Raw genomic sequence first — 17,367 nt, 5'->3', positions numbered from 1 at the left:
TGGTTTAGCATTGACCTCTGGCCCCCGACCCCTGACCTGCTCACTCTGTCACTGGCACTGTTGGATGTCCACTCCATGTGGCAGGGAGTAGGGCAGGGCATGTGGTTCTTGGGGGATGGATTGGACAAGAGCTGGACCAGGAGGCTGAGCTGGGCAAGCCCGGTTCCTTCTTCCAGACTCTGCTGTCCGAGAGCGTTCCCTGCTCCCCTGGGGAGAGGGAGTCCCCGGAGGGAAGAGAAGGCCAGTCAATTTCTCCGGGATCACTTAAAACTCTTAAACACCCATAAAACAGTCCTTCAAACATTTCTGCCTGGATACAGAGCATTCCAGGAACAGCTAAATAATTATTTGAGTGTTGTTATTCTGGAAAAGTCTCTATATGGAAGCATGAGGTGGCATATTCTCCTCTGGCTGTCAGCGCAGTCTCATCCATTGTTTCTTACATTTTCAACAAGGAAGATGAGAACGGCCCCCCTCACTTCCCATCTCTAGGCTTTAAAATAATTTGTAATGTTTTACCAAGTTCTTTTAGGTATATCTACCTGTGGGACGGATATTATTTCCCCATTTTACCTACAAGAAGGCAGAGGCTAGGCTAGAATAAAGAAACCTGTCCCAAGCTGCATAGCCGGGACAAGTAGAGTGGAACTTGAAGCACGTGTCTTCTAGATTCTTTTAAAGTTGGGCTCTTTCTCCTCTCCCACGCTGAGCCTCTTGTAACTGTGTTCTGTGGTGCATCTCAGTTTTTTATCTGACTGCAAGGTCAGATGCTGCTGTGTATGTGAAATAAGCCCACACCCTTGGTTTTTTAAAGCAGGGTCCTTCACTGAGACCGAGCAACACTGAGACAAAGTGAAACCACGAGCAGTGGTGAAGGTGTTATTGAAAGACGCTATGAAAGAACATGCATCCCAATAGCTCAACTAACCCTGGCTGTGAGACCTCCTGGGGGCCACTGCAGTTTTTCTTTAATGTAATTTCATCTTGTTTGCAGAGCAGCTCAGGGAAGGAGCTACTGTACCACTGTGAGTGCAGACGAGGAAATTGCAGAGAGAAGGGAGGTGACTTGCCCGACCTCCCAGGCGTCTTTGGGGAGCAGAGTTGGGATTTGAACCGTGGTCTCTGGAGCCCGGGACTCCTTCCAGGGCTTTCTGCTCCCCCTTCACCAGGATGACTCTAGCCTTCAGAACGCAGCCAAGACGCATGCCCCCGAGAAGCCTTTCTTCCCCTTGCTGGGAAGAAGCCCCCGTGTGGACTTGATTTTGCTCCCTTGAGGTGTTTAGCGTGGTGGTGGGTTTACGTGCTTGTGTGCAGGTTCGGACAGGGTCTGTCCTCCCAGGCTCTGAGCTTCCGGGGACGGGGACCGTGCCTGTCGGCTTCATCCTTGGCGCTCAGTGAGATGATCACTACCTACCTGGTTGGTTGAATGACTGAAAGATGGAAAAAGGAGGGTGGTGGGTATGTGCAGGAAGGTCCCCGAGCCTTCTCTGTCTCTTCCCCTTGGGTACATCTGGAGCTTCCTTGAAGATACTTTGTTAAGCTTGTTGGGGGGTGGTGCCACTTGAGGTCGACCGAGGAAATTGGGGAATAGGTCATGTGAGGATAGGAGGATGTTCCAGGCGTGCGGGGGTCAGCAAGACAGCGGCCCAGAATCAAGAGTGGGAGGAGGAAGGAAACAGGAGTCGAAGAACAGGGGCATGGGGACAACCGACAGGGGGGGCAGAAAACCCCAAGTGTACGTCTGCAGGTGATGAGTGGCTGGACCTGGGGAAGACCCGAGGTGATGCTGGGAAGCGGGCGGAGGTTTCAGAGACAAGGCTTGGCTTCTGTGACTGTGTTATCTCACTTCTTCAAGCAGGAAGCACGGCTGCAGAGCCCGACTGCATGAGCACACTCGGCCCGAGCTCTGGCCACCAGAGCCGACTTGGAAAGTAAAGTCGGTCCTCTTACCGACTCTGTGCCCCTTGGCCAGAATTCCAGCCAGTGCAGATCAAGCTCCCGTTGCCACCGTTTGCCCATCCCCCTTCCCACCGGTAATCCCTGTTGTCAGCAAATTGGTGGGAATCTCTTTTTTTTAACATTTTCTCATGCTTTTACACACATATGAGCACGTGTACAAATACAGGCATCCCTCCTTAGCTGAGCCCAGTGCATTCCTGAAAACACAATGGAGAGCATCTTTCTTTGGATAGCAGTGTATTATGTCATATTACATGGATACAAGTGGTGACACATTACCAACAGCTCGAAAAAACCCAACCAGTTTCCCCAGTGTTGCTTGACACCCTTAATCACCTAGAAACCAGCCCATCAAATATTTCTGCAAGCATACGAAGCATTGACAGCAACAAATGCCTAATGATTTGATGCTTTAATGAACTTACTACTCATACGTATGATACTACACGGTATTGGTTCTGAATTTTGATTTTTTTCTGTCCTGTAACTACTTTGTAACTTGATAGAAATGACAATGAAATCTGTTAAAAATACTAAAGAGGTCATCTAAATTGGACTATGGTTGGTAGCTGGCTTGCCAGAAGTGAACACTAAGACTGAATAGGGTGGGCAGGACGCTAGGTTTGCTGCATGATGATTTTCAGCCTTAGAGCACCGGACATGTTCCTCTGTAATGCAGACTGATACACAGCAGTATGTCCACAGGTGCCTGCACCTGACCTTCCTGTAGCAGGTGTGTGATCTTTGTGGTGCATTTTAGGTAAAAAATGTTTGCGAGTTACAGTAAATATTAATATAGTGAGACTTTGAACAGCAACGGGCACCTGTATACTATATGTGCATGCATGTGTTTGTACATACATGTGGACCCACACACACACAGATGCAGGCACATAAATCTGGTATCCTGTTTATGTAAGCTGTTGTGGAGCTTTTCCACATCACTACGTAAGAATCTGGCTCTTCAATTTCCACAACAGATAAGTTGAGAGATGGTGTTTTTCCTTAGGCCTTATATGAGTTCAGCTTTATTCCATTGCATTAATAATTAAAAAAATAGTAGCTAACAAGCACTTAGAAGTTACTACATCTTTATTAGTTAAAATTACCAGACACTGTTTTAATTCACACGCACGCACGCACACATACGGACACACTTTCATTTAATCCTCAAAGAGCACCGTGTGGGGAGACCATTATTTCTCCTATTGTTCACATGAGGAAACGGAGGCAGGAAGAGGTGAAGTTACGGCCTGAAACCACCTGCTGGATTTGAATCCAGGGTGCGCTGGTTCCAGAGTCTTATCTGCTCATCACCAGCCATGGGCTTGTCACGACATGGGGGACCCTTGGAAACCTGTGGATTTGCATCCCCGGCACTAGGGTTTTATTCCCAGCGGCAGGTCCGAAAGGTGGTTTGGGATTAACCCGACTGGGTGCAGCCGGCCTTACACTTCTTGCTGCTCCGCACCCCTGGTGTGGTGGGACCACCCTTCAGCGAGGAAGGTGCCCCCGTGGGATGCAAGATCAAGTACTGGGCATGCCAACAAAAATGCCCAAAGGGCCCTTGCAGACTCTGCCAGTTATCAAGTAGAAAACCACTCCCACTGGCCAGGGATTTCCTTCCTGACTTCCTGGGGCCCCTGGTAATCAAGGGGGTGGCGAGAGAGTGAGCACCTCTGTGTCTCTGGAGGGTGGCCCTTGCTTGCCCAGAAGGCCTGGGAAGTAGTGGTGACAGCTTTGAAGGGCTCGGTGGTGGCTCGCAGAGGCCCAGCCATAAGCTCATGCACAGCAAGTGACTGTCCACCTACATACGAGCACCATCGCTGGCCCGGGTTGGTGGCTGGTCAGCCGCGTGGCATGAGGGGGCACGTCACCGTTAACACCTGCAGCCCTGAGGGTATAGTCGAGAGAGGACCAATGTCCGCTCCTACCAGAAACCTGAGATAACTGAAAATGGGTGTTCAAAAAGAAACCTGTATGTTCAGACAGAAACCTGTCTGCACATGTTCATAGCTGTACTATTTACAATAACGAAAAGGTGGAAACAGCCCAAATGTCCATCAGTGGATAAATAGATAGACCAAATCCATACAATGGAATATTATTCATTCATAAAAATGAAGTACTGACACGTGCTACAACACGGAGGAACCTCAAAGATCTTCTGCCAAGTGAATTTAAAAGCCAGACACAAAAGACCACGTATCGTATGCCTCTCTTTATATGAAACATCCAGAACAGGCAAGTCTCTGTAGACTGAAAGTAGATGAGTGTTGTCCGGGGGCTGGTGTGGGCTGAGTGGGAAATGTGGAGGCTGAAGGGTATGGGTTTCTTTTTGGGGAGATGAAAATGTTCTAACGTTGACACTGGTGGTGGTTGCACAAGTCTGTGAATATACTAAAAGCCATTGAATTGTATACTTCATGTGGATGACCTGTATGGCCTGTGAACTATATCTTAATAAAGCTGTTACATTAAAAAGAGAGAGTGAGCGAGGGAGTGCACTGACACCTGTAATTCCAGAACCACCTGCTGATCCAGGATAGCTCTGGGGCTACAGAACGTACAGGGACAGTAACATCTCGTCCCGTCTCCATGTAGGATCTCTCCTGGGGGAGCCCAGAGACGCTGTTCCCTCAACAACTGGGACTTGTCTACATCTGCCACTGTTCTGCCTGAACTAGAGAGACATTGCAGCCCTCAAACAGCTGATCGCCGAGTTCCGTGGGGGTAGCACAGAAACTACCAGTTCGATAACCTGATACAGCAGAGGATGCCGAGGCCTAACCCTGCTGCCATAGTAGTCACTGCTGCACATTAAAGGCACTTTGCCGTGAATGCTGCAGCTCTTTGCCAGAGGCCTGGGGAGTTAAGGCCCCCTAAAAGCAGCCCTCAACCAATAGCAGTTGGAGGTTGGGATATAACACCCCAGCTCCCTCCCTCTCTCGGTGGGGCAAACTCTAAGGGGCTCCCAGATCCCCATGGGGTCAGCTGCCTGTGCCCCTGGGGTACCAGGTTGATGACACAGCAGCCTCCTTATCAGCACCTTGCCTTCTCTGTCTCACTTCCCTGCTCCTCTGCTGGTGTTTCCTGGGATCGGCTCCTGGATAAACTGCAAGCGCTCAGATCCTTGTCTCAGGGTCCACTTCTGGGGGAAGCCAAGCCAAGACACCCAGGAAACCTTATCATGTATTCCGCGGCAGTCTGAATTTCTGCTCTGAGCCAGGCTCTGACATAGGCGGGTGTGAGGCTCCGGTTGTGAACAGGGCGGACACGACCCTTGTCCTCCTGGGGCTTAGAGGAGAGAGTAGATAGGCAGCAAACAAAGAAACCTATGAATGCAGATGGTGCTGGTGAGGAACTTTATGGCACAGATGTAAAAATGACAGGCTGGATCAGTGCAGGGATGGGGAGAAGGAAGGCGGTGTTGAGAAATCACTTAAATGAGAGCCGACGTAGCCAGGAGGCCCATATACGGTGAGACTTGCTGACGGAGCGCGGTGGGAAGAGGGCTGCATGTCCTAACATGACTTCTCAGCGTCGCCTGCTTGACCGTGAGAAGCAACGTAAAGGTTCAAATCCTGGCTCTTCCACTTGCTGGCTGGTGACCGTGGCCGAGGTACTTCACCTCTGCATGCCTGTTTCCTCATCTGTATAATGGGGACAGTCATGGGGGAACAATAGGACAGCCTCGCTGTTTCCAGGAGACTCACTTTCCTGGTGTGATCCATGCTCCAGCGCCTCATGTGACCAAGCTGAAGCCCGTCCCCTGCTGGGACCACAGCCTAGCTTTAGCTTTATTCTCCTGCCTCATCTATTTCTGCAGTCCTTTGTCCACCCCACCGCCCAATAAAAGCCTAAAAGAGAATCCTTGCCTCAGGCTTGGCTTCCAGGGAACCGACCTATGACATGTGCAGAGCATTAGCGCTGTGCCTGGCATATAGTAAGAGCTCTGTAGGAGTTGTACATGACTATTATTATTGCCTTTATTATTTTTTATTTTTTATATTTTCGCGGTACATGGGCCTCTCACTGCTGTGGCCTCTCCCGTTGCGGAGCACAGGCTCCGGACGCGCAGGCTCAGTGGCCATGGCTCACGGGCCCAGCCGCTTCGCGGCATGTGGGATCTTCCCGGACCAGGGCGCGAACCCGTGTCCCCTGCATCGGCAGGCGGACTGTCAACCACTGTGCCGCCAGGGAAGCCCTATTGCCTTTATTTTTAATCTCAAGAATGAAGCTAGTGTGTCTGTAAGACCTTTGGAGGTCAGGACTGTGTACATCCAGGAGAATGTCTGGCTGACAAAGTATGATGAATAAGTACTCTGCGTTTATGGATAGGAGGACTCAATATGTCAGTTCTTTGCAACTTGGTGTTGAGTCAACACAATCACAATCAATATCCTAGCAAATTACTCTGTAGATATTGACAATCTGATCCTAAAGTTTATACGGAGAGGCAAAACACCCAGCATAACCAGTGCAGTATTGAAGAAGAACAAAGTCAGAGGTGTCTGCTGCCGTACTCTGAGACTTCCTATAAAGCCATAGTTATCAAGACAGTGAGATGCTGGGGAAATAATAGACAATCAGATCAATGGAACAGAATAGAGAAAACAGAAATAGATCCACACAAATCATCAACTGGTCTTTGACAATGGAACAAAGGCAATCCAATGGAGAGAGCATAGTCTTATCAGAAGCATGATGAATAGGCCAGTCCTTATCCCCGGAAAAGAAAGGGGGAAGTGATCAGGATGACGTCATGGAGGCAGGCAGTCCCGCTGGCGAGGGTGGATGCCTGCGGCCCTTTCCTGGGACAGGGCTGGCCTCCAAAGGATCCTTGCGTGCCCTGAAGTGAAGGGTAGTGTAGCGATGGTCAGGGCTGCTTGCATCATCAGAGCGGCTGTTTACATTTTCTTCTTTTCCCGTCTCGCATGTTTCTTTCTCTCTGACTCTGTACGTTGCGTGGTTGTATCTCCCTCCCTCCTCACCTGGACGGCTTGTCTTCTGTTCCTGTCTGGCTGTCTCTGCCCCTCCTTTACCCTGTCTGGTTGTTGCCGTTTGTGTGTGTTCGTATCTGTGTGCGTCTGTCTCCCTCTGCCTCCCCCTCTGTCACATGTCCACTCTGTCCCTGTCTGTGTCCCCATCTCTCTTTGTCCGCTTCCTCTTTCGACAGCTATTTATTGGGCCCCACTGTGTACCAGTTGCTCTGCTAAGGGTGGAGATACAGTGGTGAGGAAAGATGCACCATCTAGGGAAGGAGCCATGAGTCCATGGTTCACACCACTAAGCACTTGGCCTCTTCAGTGCTGTGGGGAAGAGGGGCTCGGTGTGTGTAATAGCAGTAGTTGGAGGGTATTCTGTGCGTCTGACGGTGATTGAGCTGAAACTGAAAGGGAGAACGTGGAGCTAACAAGGCTAAGAGCGTCCCCAGCAGAGCCAGCGGCGGTGTCCTGTGGGGGAGTGAATGCAAGCTGCTGGCCAGTGTGGCTGGAGCACGACAGTGAGGATGCACAGTTGATCCAGATGGGGTCGGCAGGGTCATCCCATGGCCTTGGTTCTTAGTCCTAATAGCACTGGGATGCCATCGGCAAGCTTGAAGCCCAGGGGTGGCTTGAGCATGTCTGCATTTCATAGAAAAGACTATGGGGGTAGCTCCTGGCTACTTCGGTAGCGCAAGTGAGAGGTAACAGTGGCTTGGATATGGGTAGAAAATAGATTCAAGAGTGATTTAGAAGGAATTGATAAGACTTCGTGATTGCCTGAAGACAGTGTTACATTATCTGAAATTTTTTTATTTAGTTACGAATGCATCAAATTCTTATTATAAGTTCGCTGTAAGGAAAAAAGCTCACAGTTGGCCAATTCAGAAATTCCCTCTTAGAGATATTTTATGGGGAAAGAGAATGGTTAGATAATCATTGTTAGACTAGCTAAGAAAAAAAGAGCATTGCTTAAGGTCACTAGACTCTTAACTGGCAGTCAGCTGGGTTGGGTAAGTAACTAATTTCTGAGAACAAACATTTAATACCTCAGATGTTCTCAGATAACTGCTGAAGCAGATAAATCAACAGTGCCGATTTAACCCCCCAGAAGGCTGTGAATCTGAGCACGCACAAAGACTCTGTGTTTTGTTGTTAGTTTTTGAGGAATGAAGGACCCCTTGACCCCACCCCCACCCCCATAATAGGACCACCCATAATTAAGTGGGTTTTTAAAATTTTTTTTTTAAATTTATTTTTGGGCTGCGTTGGGTCTTCATTTCTGCGCGCGGGCTTTCTCTAGTTGCGGTGAGCGGGGGCTGCTCTTCGTTGCGGTGCGCGGGATTCCGATTACGGTGGCTTCTCTTGTTGTGGAGCACGGGCTCTAGGCATGCAGGCTTCAGTAGTTGGGGCACGTGGGCTTCAGTAGTTGTGGCTTGCGGGCTCTAGAGTGCAGGCTCGGTAGTTGTGGCGCACGGGCTAAGTCGCTCCGTGGCATGTGGGATCTTCCCGGACCAGGGCTTGAACCTGTGTCCCCTGCATTGGCAGGACGATTCTTAACCACTGCACCAGGGAAGTCCCTTGATAAGTGTTTTAAAAAACTTTTTAGTTTGAAATAACTTTAGACTCATGATGACATTACAAAAATAATACAGAGTTTCTGTGTACCATTCATCCAATTTCCCCCTGTGATAACATCTTTTATAACCATAGTTGTCAAGCCCAGGATATTGACTCTGGTAAAATATTATTAAATTACAGACCTTAGTTAGTTTTTTTAAATTTATTTTTTATTAAATAATAGTTGAATTACAATATTGTGTTAATTACTGCTGAACAGCAAAATGACTCAGTTATGCATGTGTATACATTCTTTTTCATATTCTTTTCCATTGTGGTTTATCACAGGATACTGAATATAGTTCCCTGTGCTATACAGTAGAACCTTGTTGTTTATCCATTCTACATATACCAGTTTGTATCTGCTAATCCCAAACTCCCAGTCCAACCCTTTCCCACCCACCTCCCCCGTGGCAACCACCAATCTATCCTCTATGTCCCTGATTCTGTTTCTCTTTTGTAGATAGTTTCATTTGTGTCATATTTTCTTTTTTCTTTTTTTTTGTGGTACGCGGGCCTCTCACTGTTGTGGCCTCTCCCGTTGCGGAGCACAGGATCTGGATGCGCAAGCTCAGTGGCCATGGCTCACGGGCTCAGCCGCTCCGCGGCATGTAGGATCTTCCCAGACCAGGGCACGAACCCGCAACCGCCGCATCGGCAAGCGGACTCTCAACCACTGCGCCAGCAGGGAAGCCTGTGTCATATTTTAGATTCCACATATGAGTGATATCATGTGGTATTTGTCTTTCTCTTTCTGACTTATTTCGCTAAGTGTGATAATCTTTAGTTGCATCCATGTTGCTGCATATGGCGTTATTTTGTTCTTTTTTATGGCTGAGTAGTCAGACCTTAATTAGTTTTCACCATTTTTTATGTGGACTGAAGTTTTGTTTGCTTTTGTTTTGGTGTGTAGTTTCAAGGAATTTTATCACATGTTTAGGCTTGTGTAGCTACCACCACACACAGGGTACAGAACAAATGCTGTTTATTTAAAGTCTTTTCACTTTACTTCATGATTCTTGTCCCCCAAACTGTTTTCAGTCTAGCTAGATCCATGGTAAGAAAGTGAAAAGCCTTTAGTTCGGGCTTCCCTGGTGGCACAGTGGTTAAGAATCCTCCTGCCAACGCAGGGGACACGGGTTTGAGCCCTGGTCCGGGAAGATCCCACGTGCCGTGGAGCACGTAAGCCCATGCAGCACGACTACTGAGCCTGCGCTCTAGAGCCCTTGAGCCACAACTGCTGAGCTCACGTGCCTAGAGCCCATGCTCTGCAACAAGAGAAGCCGCCGCAATGAGAAGCCCGTGCACCGCAACGAAGAGTAGCCCCCGCTCGCCACAACTAGAGAAAGGCTGTGTGCAGCAACGAAGACCCAACGCAGACAAAAATAAATTAAAAAAAAAAAAAAAAAGGCTTTGGTTCATTCCGTCCCCTCCTCCCCTAATTTAATACTCTGTCTCCTCCTCCTATTGTTATGTATGAATGGCTGTGAACCTTTCCTGCCAGTTCAACTCTGACTTAAAATGCCTTTGTTCACTTGGGTCTGTTTGCTTCCCTGATCCCAGGTCAATGCTGAGGTCTCCGTCCCTACTCTCTCATTTCCAGGAATACCTCTCTTTCCTGTTTCTCTCTTCAGTGTAAGCACAAAGATGTATGTCCCAGGATTCTTACGGTTACATGTGACAGAAACTCACTTCCCACTAACCAAAGCAAAAAAGAGAATTTATTGGGTCACATAGGTAGCATGCTCCAGCGCAGAAGTGGCTTCAAGCCCAAATGGACCCAGGGGCTCAGTAGTGCATCAGGGACGAATCTTTGCTTTCTGTATGGCAGGCCACATGGACCCTGCTATCCCTAGACTCACGTTTTGTCAGCCTGGCAACAGCAGCGGGAGAAATTTGATGAATAGCTTTGGCCAAATAAATAAGTCCCAGGGGGATGCTGATGGGCCCAGCTTAGGCCATGTGCTTAGCCCCGAACCCATCACCGTGCCAGGGGTGGGACATCTTGGTCATTCCTGGGACCCTTGGCCCCTCCTTTGGCTTGTGGTGGTGAAAGGTGTCGGGATGTGGATCATCTTCACCTTGATCACGTGAAATGGGTTCATCCCAGGAAAAGGTGCTTTTTTGACAGAAGAAAGGGAGGAAAGGATGGGGGGACTTGTCACTCTGTGACACTCCTTAGTTCACGGGACATCCTATGTCAGGAAGGGGGGGTCTCCCTTGCATCAGGTGGCCATCCTGTGAGGGGAGGGGGTCATTCTTGGGCCTAATGGCCACCCTGTGTGTGTGGGGGGGTCACCCTTAGATGGCCATCCCATGGAGGGGTCACCCTTGGGTCAGGTGCCATCCTGGCCAGGTAGGTTTTGGCTAGGAGTGAGTTGGCATCACGTGGCAGCGGGGGTTCCAGGGAGGATGGGTTTCCTCTTTTTCTGTCATCTATTGCTGTACAGCAAGTTGCCCAGTACTTAGTGGCTCAGAACAACAAACATTTCATCTTTTGCACATAATCCTGCAAGCTGGGCACGACTGTGGGGCTGGCCCAGCTTGTCTTCACTCTGGGGAGTGAAGAGCTGGGCTCTGTGTGTCTGGGGTGCAGGCGCATGGCTGCAGCCTCAGATGGAGTGAACTCCAGCTTCTGACTGGCTGATGTTAATTTTCCTTCAGTGGATATCATGGAAATAAAGGAAATCCGCCCAGGGAAGAACTCCAAGGATTTTGAGCGTGCGAAAGCAGTCCGCCAGAAGGAAGAGTGCTGCTTCACCATCTTGTACGGCACCCAGTTCGTCCTCAGCACGCTCAGCTTAGCAGGTGGGTGCATGACATGTGCTTTTCTCCCTCCCTGGGTCTTCGTTTCCTTCCTAGAAAGTTCACTAGCAGGATGCTCACACCTGCCCAACCGCTAATGCGTGTTTAGGGTGTCATGGTTTTGAATCCTAACCCTGTCCCTTGCTAGCTGTGTGACTTTGGGTAAGCGACTCAGCCTCTCTGAGCTGCAGTTTGCTCAGCTGTGAAACGGGGAGCCTAATAAAGCTGACTTCACTGGCATGTGGAAAGGATTATGTTAAGGGCCTACCTGGCTCGTGCAGAAAGCTGAAGGCAGGGTACATTTTTCGTCCAGCAGAGTCTGGTCCGCACCATTTATTCAGCTTAACTGATCCAAAGGAACTATCCTGAAATCTTCCACCTCACACATGTAAACATGCGTACATGCACTTATAGTAAACGCATACGTGCACACACACACGTGCACACACGTAGACACACGTATCTGGAGGTGAGATTTCAGGCCATCCCTGTGAATCCACCAGAAAGTCAAAGAGGCCTCTGAGCAGCCAGGAGAAGGGCTGTGAAAAAGCTCAGGCACTTTGCTCAGGGGCAGAAGCTTGTAGCTGCCTTCAGGTCTAATCCCAGAATTTATTGACTTAGAACTTGATGTACAATCATGACTGACGAGAGAGAAAATAAGTAGCATTAAAAGTAGACCAGGGCTTCCCTGGTGGCGCAGTGGTTGAGAGTCCGCCTGCCGATGCAGGGGACACGGGTTCGTGCCCCGATCCCGGAGGATCCCACGTGCCGCGGAGCGGCTGGGCCCGCAAGCCATGGCCGCGGAGCCTGTGTGTCCGGAGCCTGTGCTCCGCAACGGGAGAGGCCACAGCAGTGAGAGGCCCGCAAAAAAAAAAAAAAAAAAGTAGACCAAAGTGGGGGGAAACTGTGAAAGCTGAGTAGCGTTAGAGACATTTAATTTAGGGTCAGGGAGGGACTTCCCTGTCGGTCCAAGTGGTTAGGACTCCGAGCTTCCACTGCAGGGGGCCCGAGTTTGATCCCTTGTCGGGAAACTAAGATCCTGTAAGCCATGCAGCACGGCCAAGAGGAAAAAAAAGTAAAAAGACAACCCACAATATAGAGAAAAAAAATTGCAATTCGTATGCCTGATAAAAAACATACCTAGAATATTTAAGAAGTATTACAACTCAGTTATAAAAGACATAAAATTTAGGGTCAGTTAGGTCTCATTGGTTTGATTTCTCACTCATGCTTGCATCAGGCATCTTTTGAGCATATGCTCTGTGCCAGGTTGTGCTAGATGTCAGTGGGGCTGTAAAGAGGAATAAGACCCAGTTGCTGCCTTTAAGGAACTCACAGTCTACTTGGGGAGACAGATGTGTGGACAGGAACTTAGAGTACTATGTGATAAGAGCAGTAGTCCAAACATAAGCATGCTGGAGGAATACACAGTGCCTCATTCCCTGCAAGGCTTTGCAGGGGAGGTGACTTTTCAACTGGGTTTTAAGGCATCGGTAGGAGTTGGGATGAAAGAGGATGGATGGTCCAGGGAGAGGACGTTGCATGTGCCAGGGCTTGGAGGAGGGAAATTAGCAAGCTGGATGTAGGAAGTGTTGGGTGGACGTCTGATTGATGGTGTGTAGCAGGAGGCAGAGATGGGGCAGGAGAGAGGGGCCCATGACCGTGTCCCTTCAGAGCTTTGTCCACGTAGCCCCCCTGCAGGCTGAAGCCTGGGTGCTCTTCTTGGTAGGGAGGCCATGAAAGCCCAAGCAAGACGTGGAGCCCAGGATGCCAGGGTGATGTCTGGATCCCAGCTTCTTATTTACTGGCTCTGGGATAGGTCCCGTCACTCTTCTGAGCTGTAGTTTTCTCCTCAGCCACACAGGAAGAGTGAGAGCAGAAACCTCAGCATGCTCTATCTAGACTAGCAAACTCCCTAGTTTGGAGATGTTTAAGAACTGGACTAGTTGTTTGCATTGCCACCTCCACTTTACTGATTAGGAAATGAGGCACAGAGGTTGTGTGAACATCACACAACCCTGAAGCGGTACACTGGGACTTGACGATGATGCCAAGCTCTTAACTGGTACTTGTTGCCGCTTCCCTTACAGGCATCAGCATCACCTACTTTGCACCCCTCTCTCTGGCCTTGCAGGGAAACAGGGGAGATGCTCAGGGCTGCTCAGGATTGTGGTACAAGTTATCCCAGGTCCTACCTCTTGTTCGTTAGCATAGGGCTAAAACTCTTTTAAAAAGGCACCGGCTTGTCACCCCTGCTGTAGGAGGCTCACTGTGGGCATATGGCTTCATCTGAGACAAAAAGTAGGTCCTAGGAACCAGCACAGGCTCCTCCCAGCCCCATGGTCTGTGTGGGGCTGGGAAGGTGGGGCGGGGGTCCCTAAGCAGTGGTCTGTCTTCCCGGGGAGTAACAGAGCATTTCTGTCCCCTCACCTCTGCAGCCGACACTAAAGAAGATGCAACTAAGTGGCTCTCTGGCTTGAAGATCTTACACCAGGAAGTGATGAGTGCATCCACCCCCACCATCATTGAGAGGTGACGGTTTTGGCCTGTTTACCTCTGTGTTCGCTCACTCAGGCATTTATTCTGCTCCCTTTAGCCAACATGGTGAAAAAAAGAAAAAGGGAACATTGCGTCTTGGAGGCTCATTGAGTGTCCTGTATGCAGTAGGTGCCCATTAGTGGCTGTGGACTCTCCAGCATCTCACAGAAAAGCCTGTCTCAGTGCTGGGCCTTGGTCTTGGCCTGCTGGAGTGTGGAGTGCACTGGGGCTGAGAAAGAAGCTCGTACTGGTGTTGGGTTTGAGGGGAGGGCCCGAGGCTTGTTTCTTAAAGGATTTAGGAAGAGGGCTTAAGCTGACTGATCAAAGGACCTCAGGCATGGGCCTCCCTGGTGGCGCAGTGGTTGAGAGTCCGCCTGCCGATGCAGGGGATACGGGTTCGTGCCCCGGTCCGGGAGGATCCCATATGCCGCGGAGCGGCTGGGCCCGTGAGCCATGGCCGCTGAGCCTGCGCATCCGGAGCCTGTGCTCCGCAACGGGAGAGGCCACAACAGTGAGAGGCCCGCGTACCGCAAAAAAAAAAAAAAAAAAAAAAAAAAAAAAGGACCTCAGGCTTGAGGTCTGGGATTTTCCACCTGCCACTCCCTTTGGGTGGGATTGGTGTGTGAATTACTGTCCCTCCAGCAAACCAAAGCCCTCTGATTTACACCATTTTCCTTACCAGCTTTTTGGGGAATAACTAATATCAGAGGGAATTGTCAGTTTAAAGATTGCCAACCTCTGTCAAAGGGGCCTCTTGGCTCAGCTGGGGCATTTCAACCACAAGGAGAAACTGCTTCTTCCCAAGTCGCCTGAGTTAGGAAGTTGGAAAACCTCCCTTTTCGTTTCCAGTTTCCTTTGTCCCATCCTATAGAACTCACTTAGACTTGTGCTGTTTTCTAACTTTCTTTCTTTGTCTCAACTCTCTTCCCAGTTGGTTGAGAAAGCAGATTTATTCTGTGGATCAAACCAGAAGAAACAGGTAAGATTCACTCACATTTTTGTAGTTTTCTCCCGATCGTTTTGGACTCCGATGTTCATTCTTCCTTTAAACATTCTGAGGGGGTTGGAGCAAGTTCTCTGCTGTGGAAAGCGCCTCATGAAGTTAGGTTTGACTTACAAGGTGCCGGACACAGTGCTAGGTGGTGGGGGTCATGGTGACAGAATCTCCACCCGTGCGGGACCTCACTGCAGTGGAAAATTCCAGTCCGTCTGCAGAGGTGCCTCCTCTTTTGTGGAGCACTCGCAGCCCGTCCTTTAGGCCTTCACGTGTGAGCCCCTTCTGTGTCCCGGGGAGAAACAGGATCACCATGGTGCCTGCCATTTCTCTGTGGTGGGTGATTGACCATCAAGAGGTAAACCCAGTTCAGTAGCGATGGTCGTAAGGGCTGGGTGGACATGAGTGGGGCGATGTAATAACATGTAATTCAGTGTCCTTGACTGGTTCACTGAATAGCACGTCTTGGAGTGGTTCCCTGTCAGCACACACAACGCTCCATGCCAGACATTTTTGTATCAAATGCGGTTTGTCCTTGGATGGATGCAGTGTAATTCTCTAATTGATGAGAAATCATTTCCTTCTTGATGGACATGAAGTTGTTCCTGGTCCTTTATTATCATACTGTGAAAGCCTTCACATCTCCCTTTTTGTAAACTTAGGTGATGAGGGTATGAGCAGGATAAATTCCCAGAAGAGGAATTCCAGCGGCCAGGTGTCATCGGGTCTGAGATTTTTGAGAGAGGTGGTAGCAATTTCTATTTCTACCAACAGTGCAAGAAAGTACTTGTTTCACTATGTCACCAGAGTTTGACCTTTATTAATCTGATGGGTAAAAGGCAGCAGTGGATTTTGGCTTACATTTGCGTTTCCTTGTTTATGGGTGAGGTTGAACATCCTCTCCATTTTATTTCGGTTATGATCCAGTTCTTGTTAATAATGTAATGATGGGCTTCCCTGGTGGCACAGTGGTTGAGAGTCTGCCTGCCGATGCAGGGGACACGGGTTCATGCCCCGGTCCGAGAAGATCCCACATGCCACGGAGCGGTTGGGCCCGTGAGCCATGGCCGCTGAGCCTGCGCATCCGGAGCCTGTGCTCCGCAACGGGAGAGGCCACAACGGTGAGAGGCCCGTGTACCACAAAAAAAAAAAAAAAAAAAGATAAAAAACCACCATTTATTGAGCACCCAGAATGCCAGGCACTGTACTAAGCACTTGACAATCAATTGTATCATTTTAGCCTCACATCAGACCTCTTTGAAAGTTTTTAAATGTTTTTCCTTCCTTCCATTCTCCATTAAGAGGCGTCAGCGTCATAAATGAGGCAACAAGTAACCTCTACAGCTCACCTCTCTTGTTCCTCAAAGTCTTTCCATCCCTAAGGCATTCTAGTGTCAGGCTAGTGTCATCCATCACTTGTTGATTTCAGAGCCTCTGTGGTCTCTTGTACACGTGCCCCACGGGATGCTTTGCAGATGGTAACCATGAAGCGGTGAAAAGTTGAGTGACGTTGTTAGGTCAGCCAGCAGCTCACTCCGTGTCTCTGTCCGTCTTCCTTTCACTCCCTCCTCCTCTCAGCCAGCGTTCTGTGGTCCCACACCTGGGCTCGGCCTGTGTTACGGAGGGTGGATCAAACGAGGTCCCCGCGCTGGGGGATTTTATACACATTGGCCTCTTTCAGTCTCGGAGGTGGAGCCTCCCATGACTGTTTCCCTTCCCTGTGGCTTTGGCGTGATTCACAGCTGAGGCTGGCACAGAGCTGAGAGAGGGAGCCGTCCTGGGCCCTCTCTCCACATGGTGGGGTACAGCGTTGTTGATCTGGTTCCACAGTCTGCTTCTCCAACTTCTGTTGTCAAGAAGTGGGAGCCTCCCTCCAGCTCTCTCGCTCAGAATGGATTCTTGCAAGTCCTCCGCAGAGAAGTCCTTTCCAGAACCTTCAGCAGAGAGCACGTCTGTCTCTGGCCATGATTCCTTGTTCCTTGCTTACCGTTCCCGCTCCCCCACCTCCCTTCCGCTGGGCACAGCCCTGCTGCTCTGTCAACACGTGGAAAATCCCACCTTTCCTGTGGTTCTGTGAGGCCCAGAGGGAGTTTTTCAAAAGGAACTTGACCAAGGTGCCAATGAAAGGGCAGTTGACTTCTGCCAGTCTCCCTCCTTTCCTGTCTCGCATAGTGGTCCCGTTTCCTGGAAGAAAACAAAGGAGCTGCAGCACAAAGGAAAGAGTCTGGGGATGGGAGGCAGACTGTGGGCTGGCCTGGCTCGGGCAGTGTCCAATCCCGGGTTTTTGTTGGCCTGAGCATGTTTCCCTTTTCAGCCTCTCGAGAGGCAAAATGGCAGCAGCTGGCATTTGCTGAGGACTCACTTTGTAACACCCGCCGCTCTGAGCACTCTCCTTACTTAGGGAATTGGGGAAAGCGTATGGAACGAAGGCTCTCAGGCTGGTGAGCTGGGCCCCCTCTGGTCCAT

The 17,367-nt window shown here is 49.7% G+C and overlaps 1 protein-coding gene across 2 annotated transcripts in view; it reads left to right on the top strand.

Annotated features, from left to right (window-relative positions):
- The window catches only part of PLCG2 (phospholipase C gamma 2), a 173,756-nt gene that overhangs the window by 67,004 nt on the left and 89,385 nt on the right, over positions 1–17,367 (top strand). For both annotated transcript variants that reach the window (XM_081216340.1, XM_081216341.1), the window contains 3 exons: positions 11,229–11,372; positions 13,808–13,901; positions 14,839–14,886. In XM_081216340.1, coding sequence (XP_081072466.1) covers positions 11,229–11,372; positions 13,808–13,901; positions 14,839–14,886 — 286 coding nt within the window. The remainder of the gene's footprint in view (positions 1–11,228; positions 11,373–13,807; positions 13,902–14,838; positions 14,887–17,367) is intronic.

This window comes from Mesoplodon bidens, assembly GCF_964165515.1.
Source record: "Mesoplodon bidens genome assembly, chromosome: 18".
Taxonomy (NCBI): domain Eukaryota; kingdom Metazoa; phylum Chordata; class Mammalia; order Artiodactyla; family Ziphiidae; genus Mesoplodon; species Mesoplodon bidens.
This window is presented reverse-complemented; position numbering and strand designations above follow the sequence as displayed.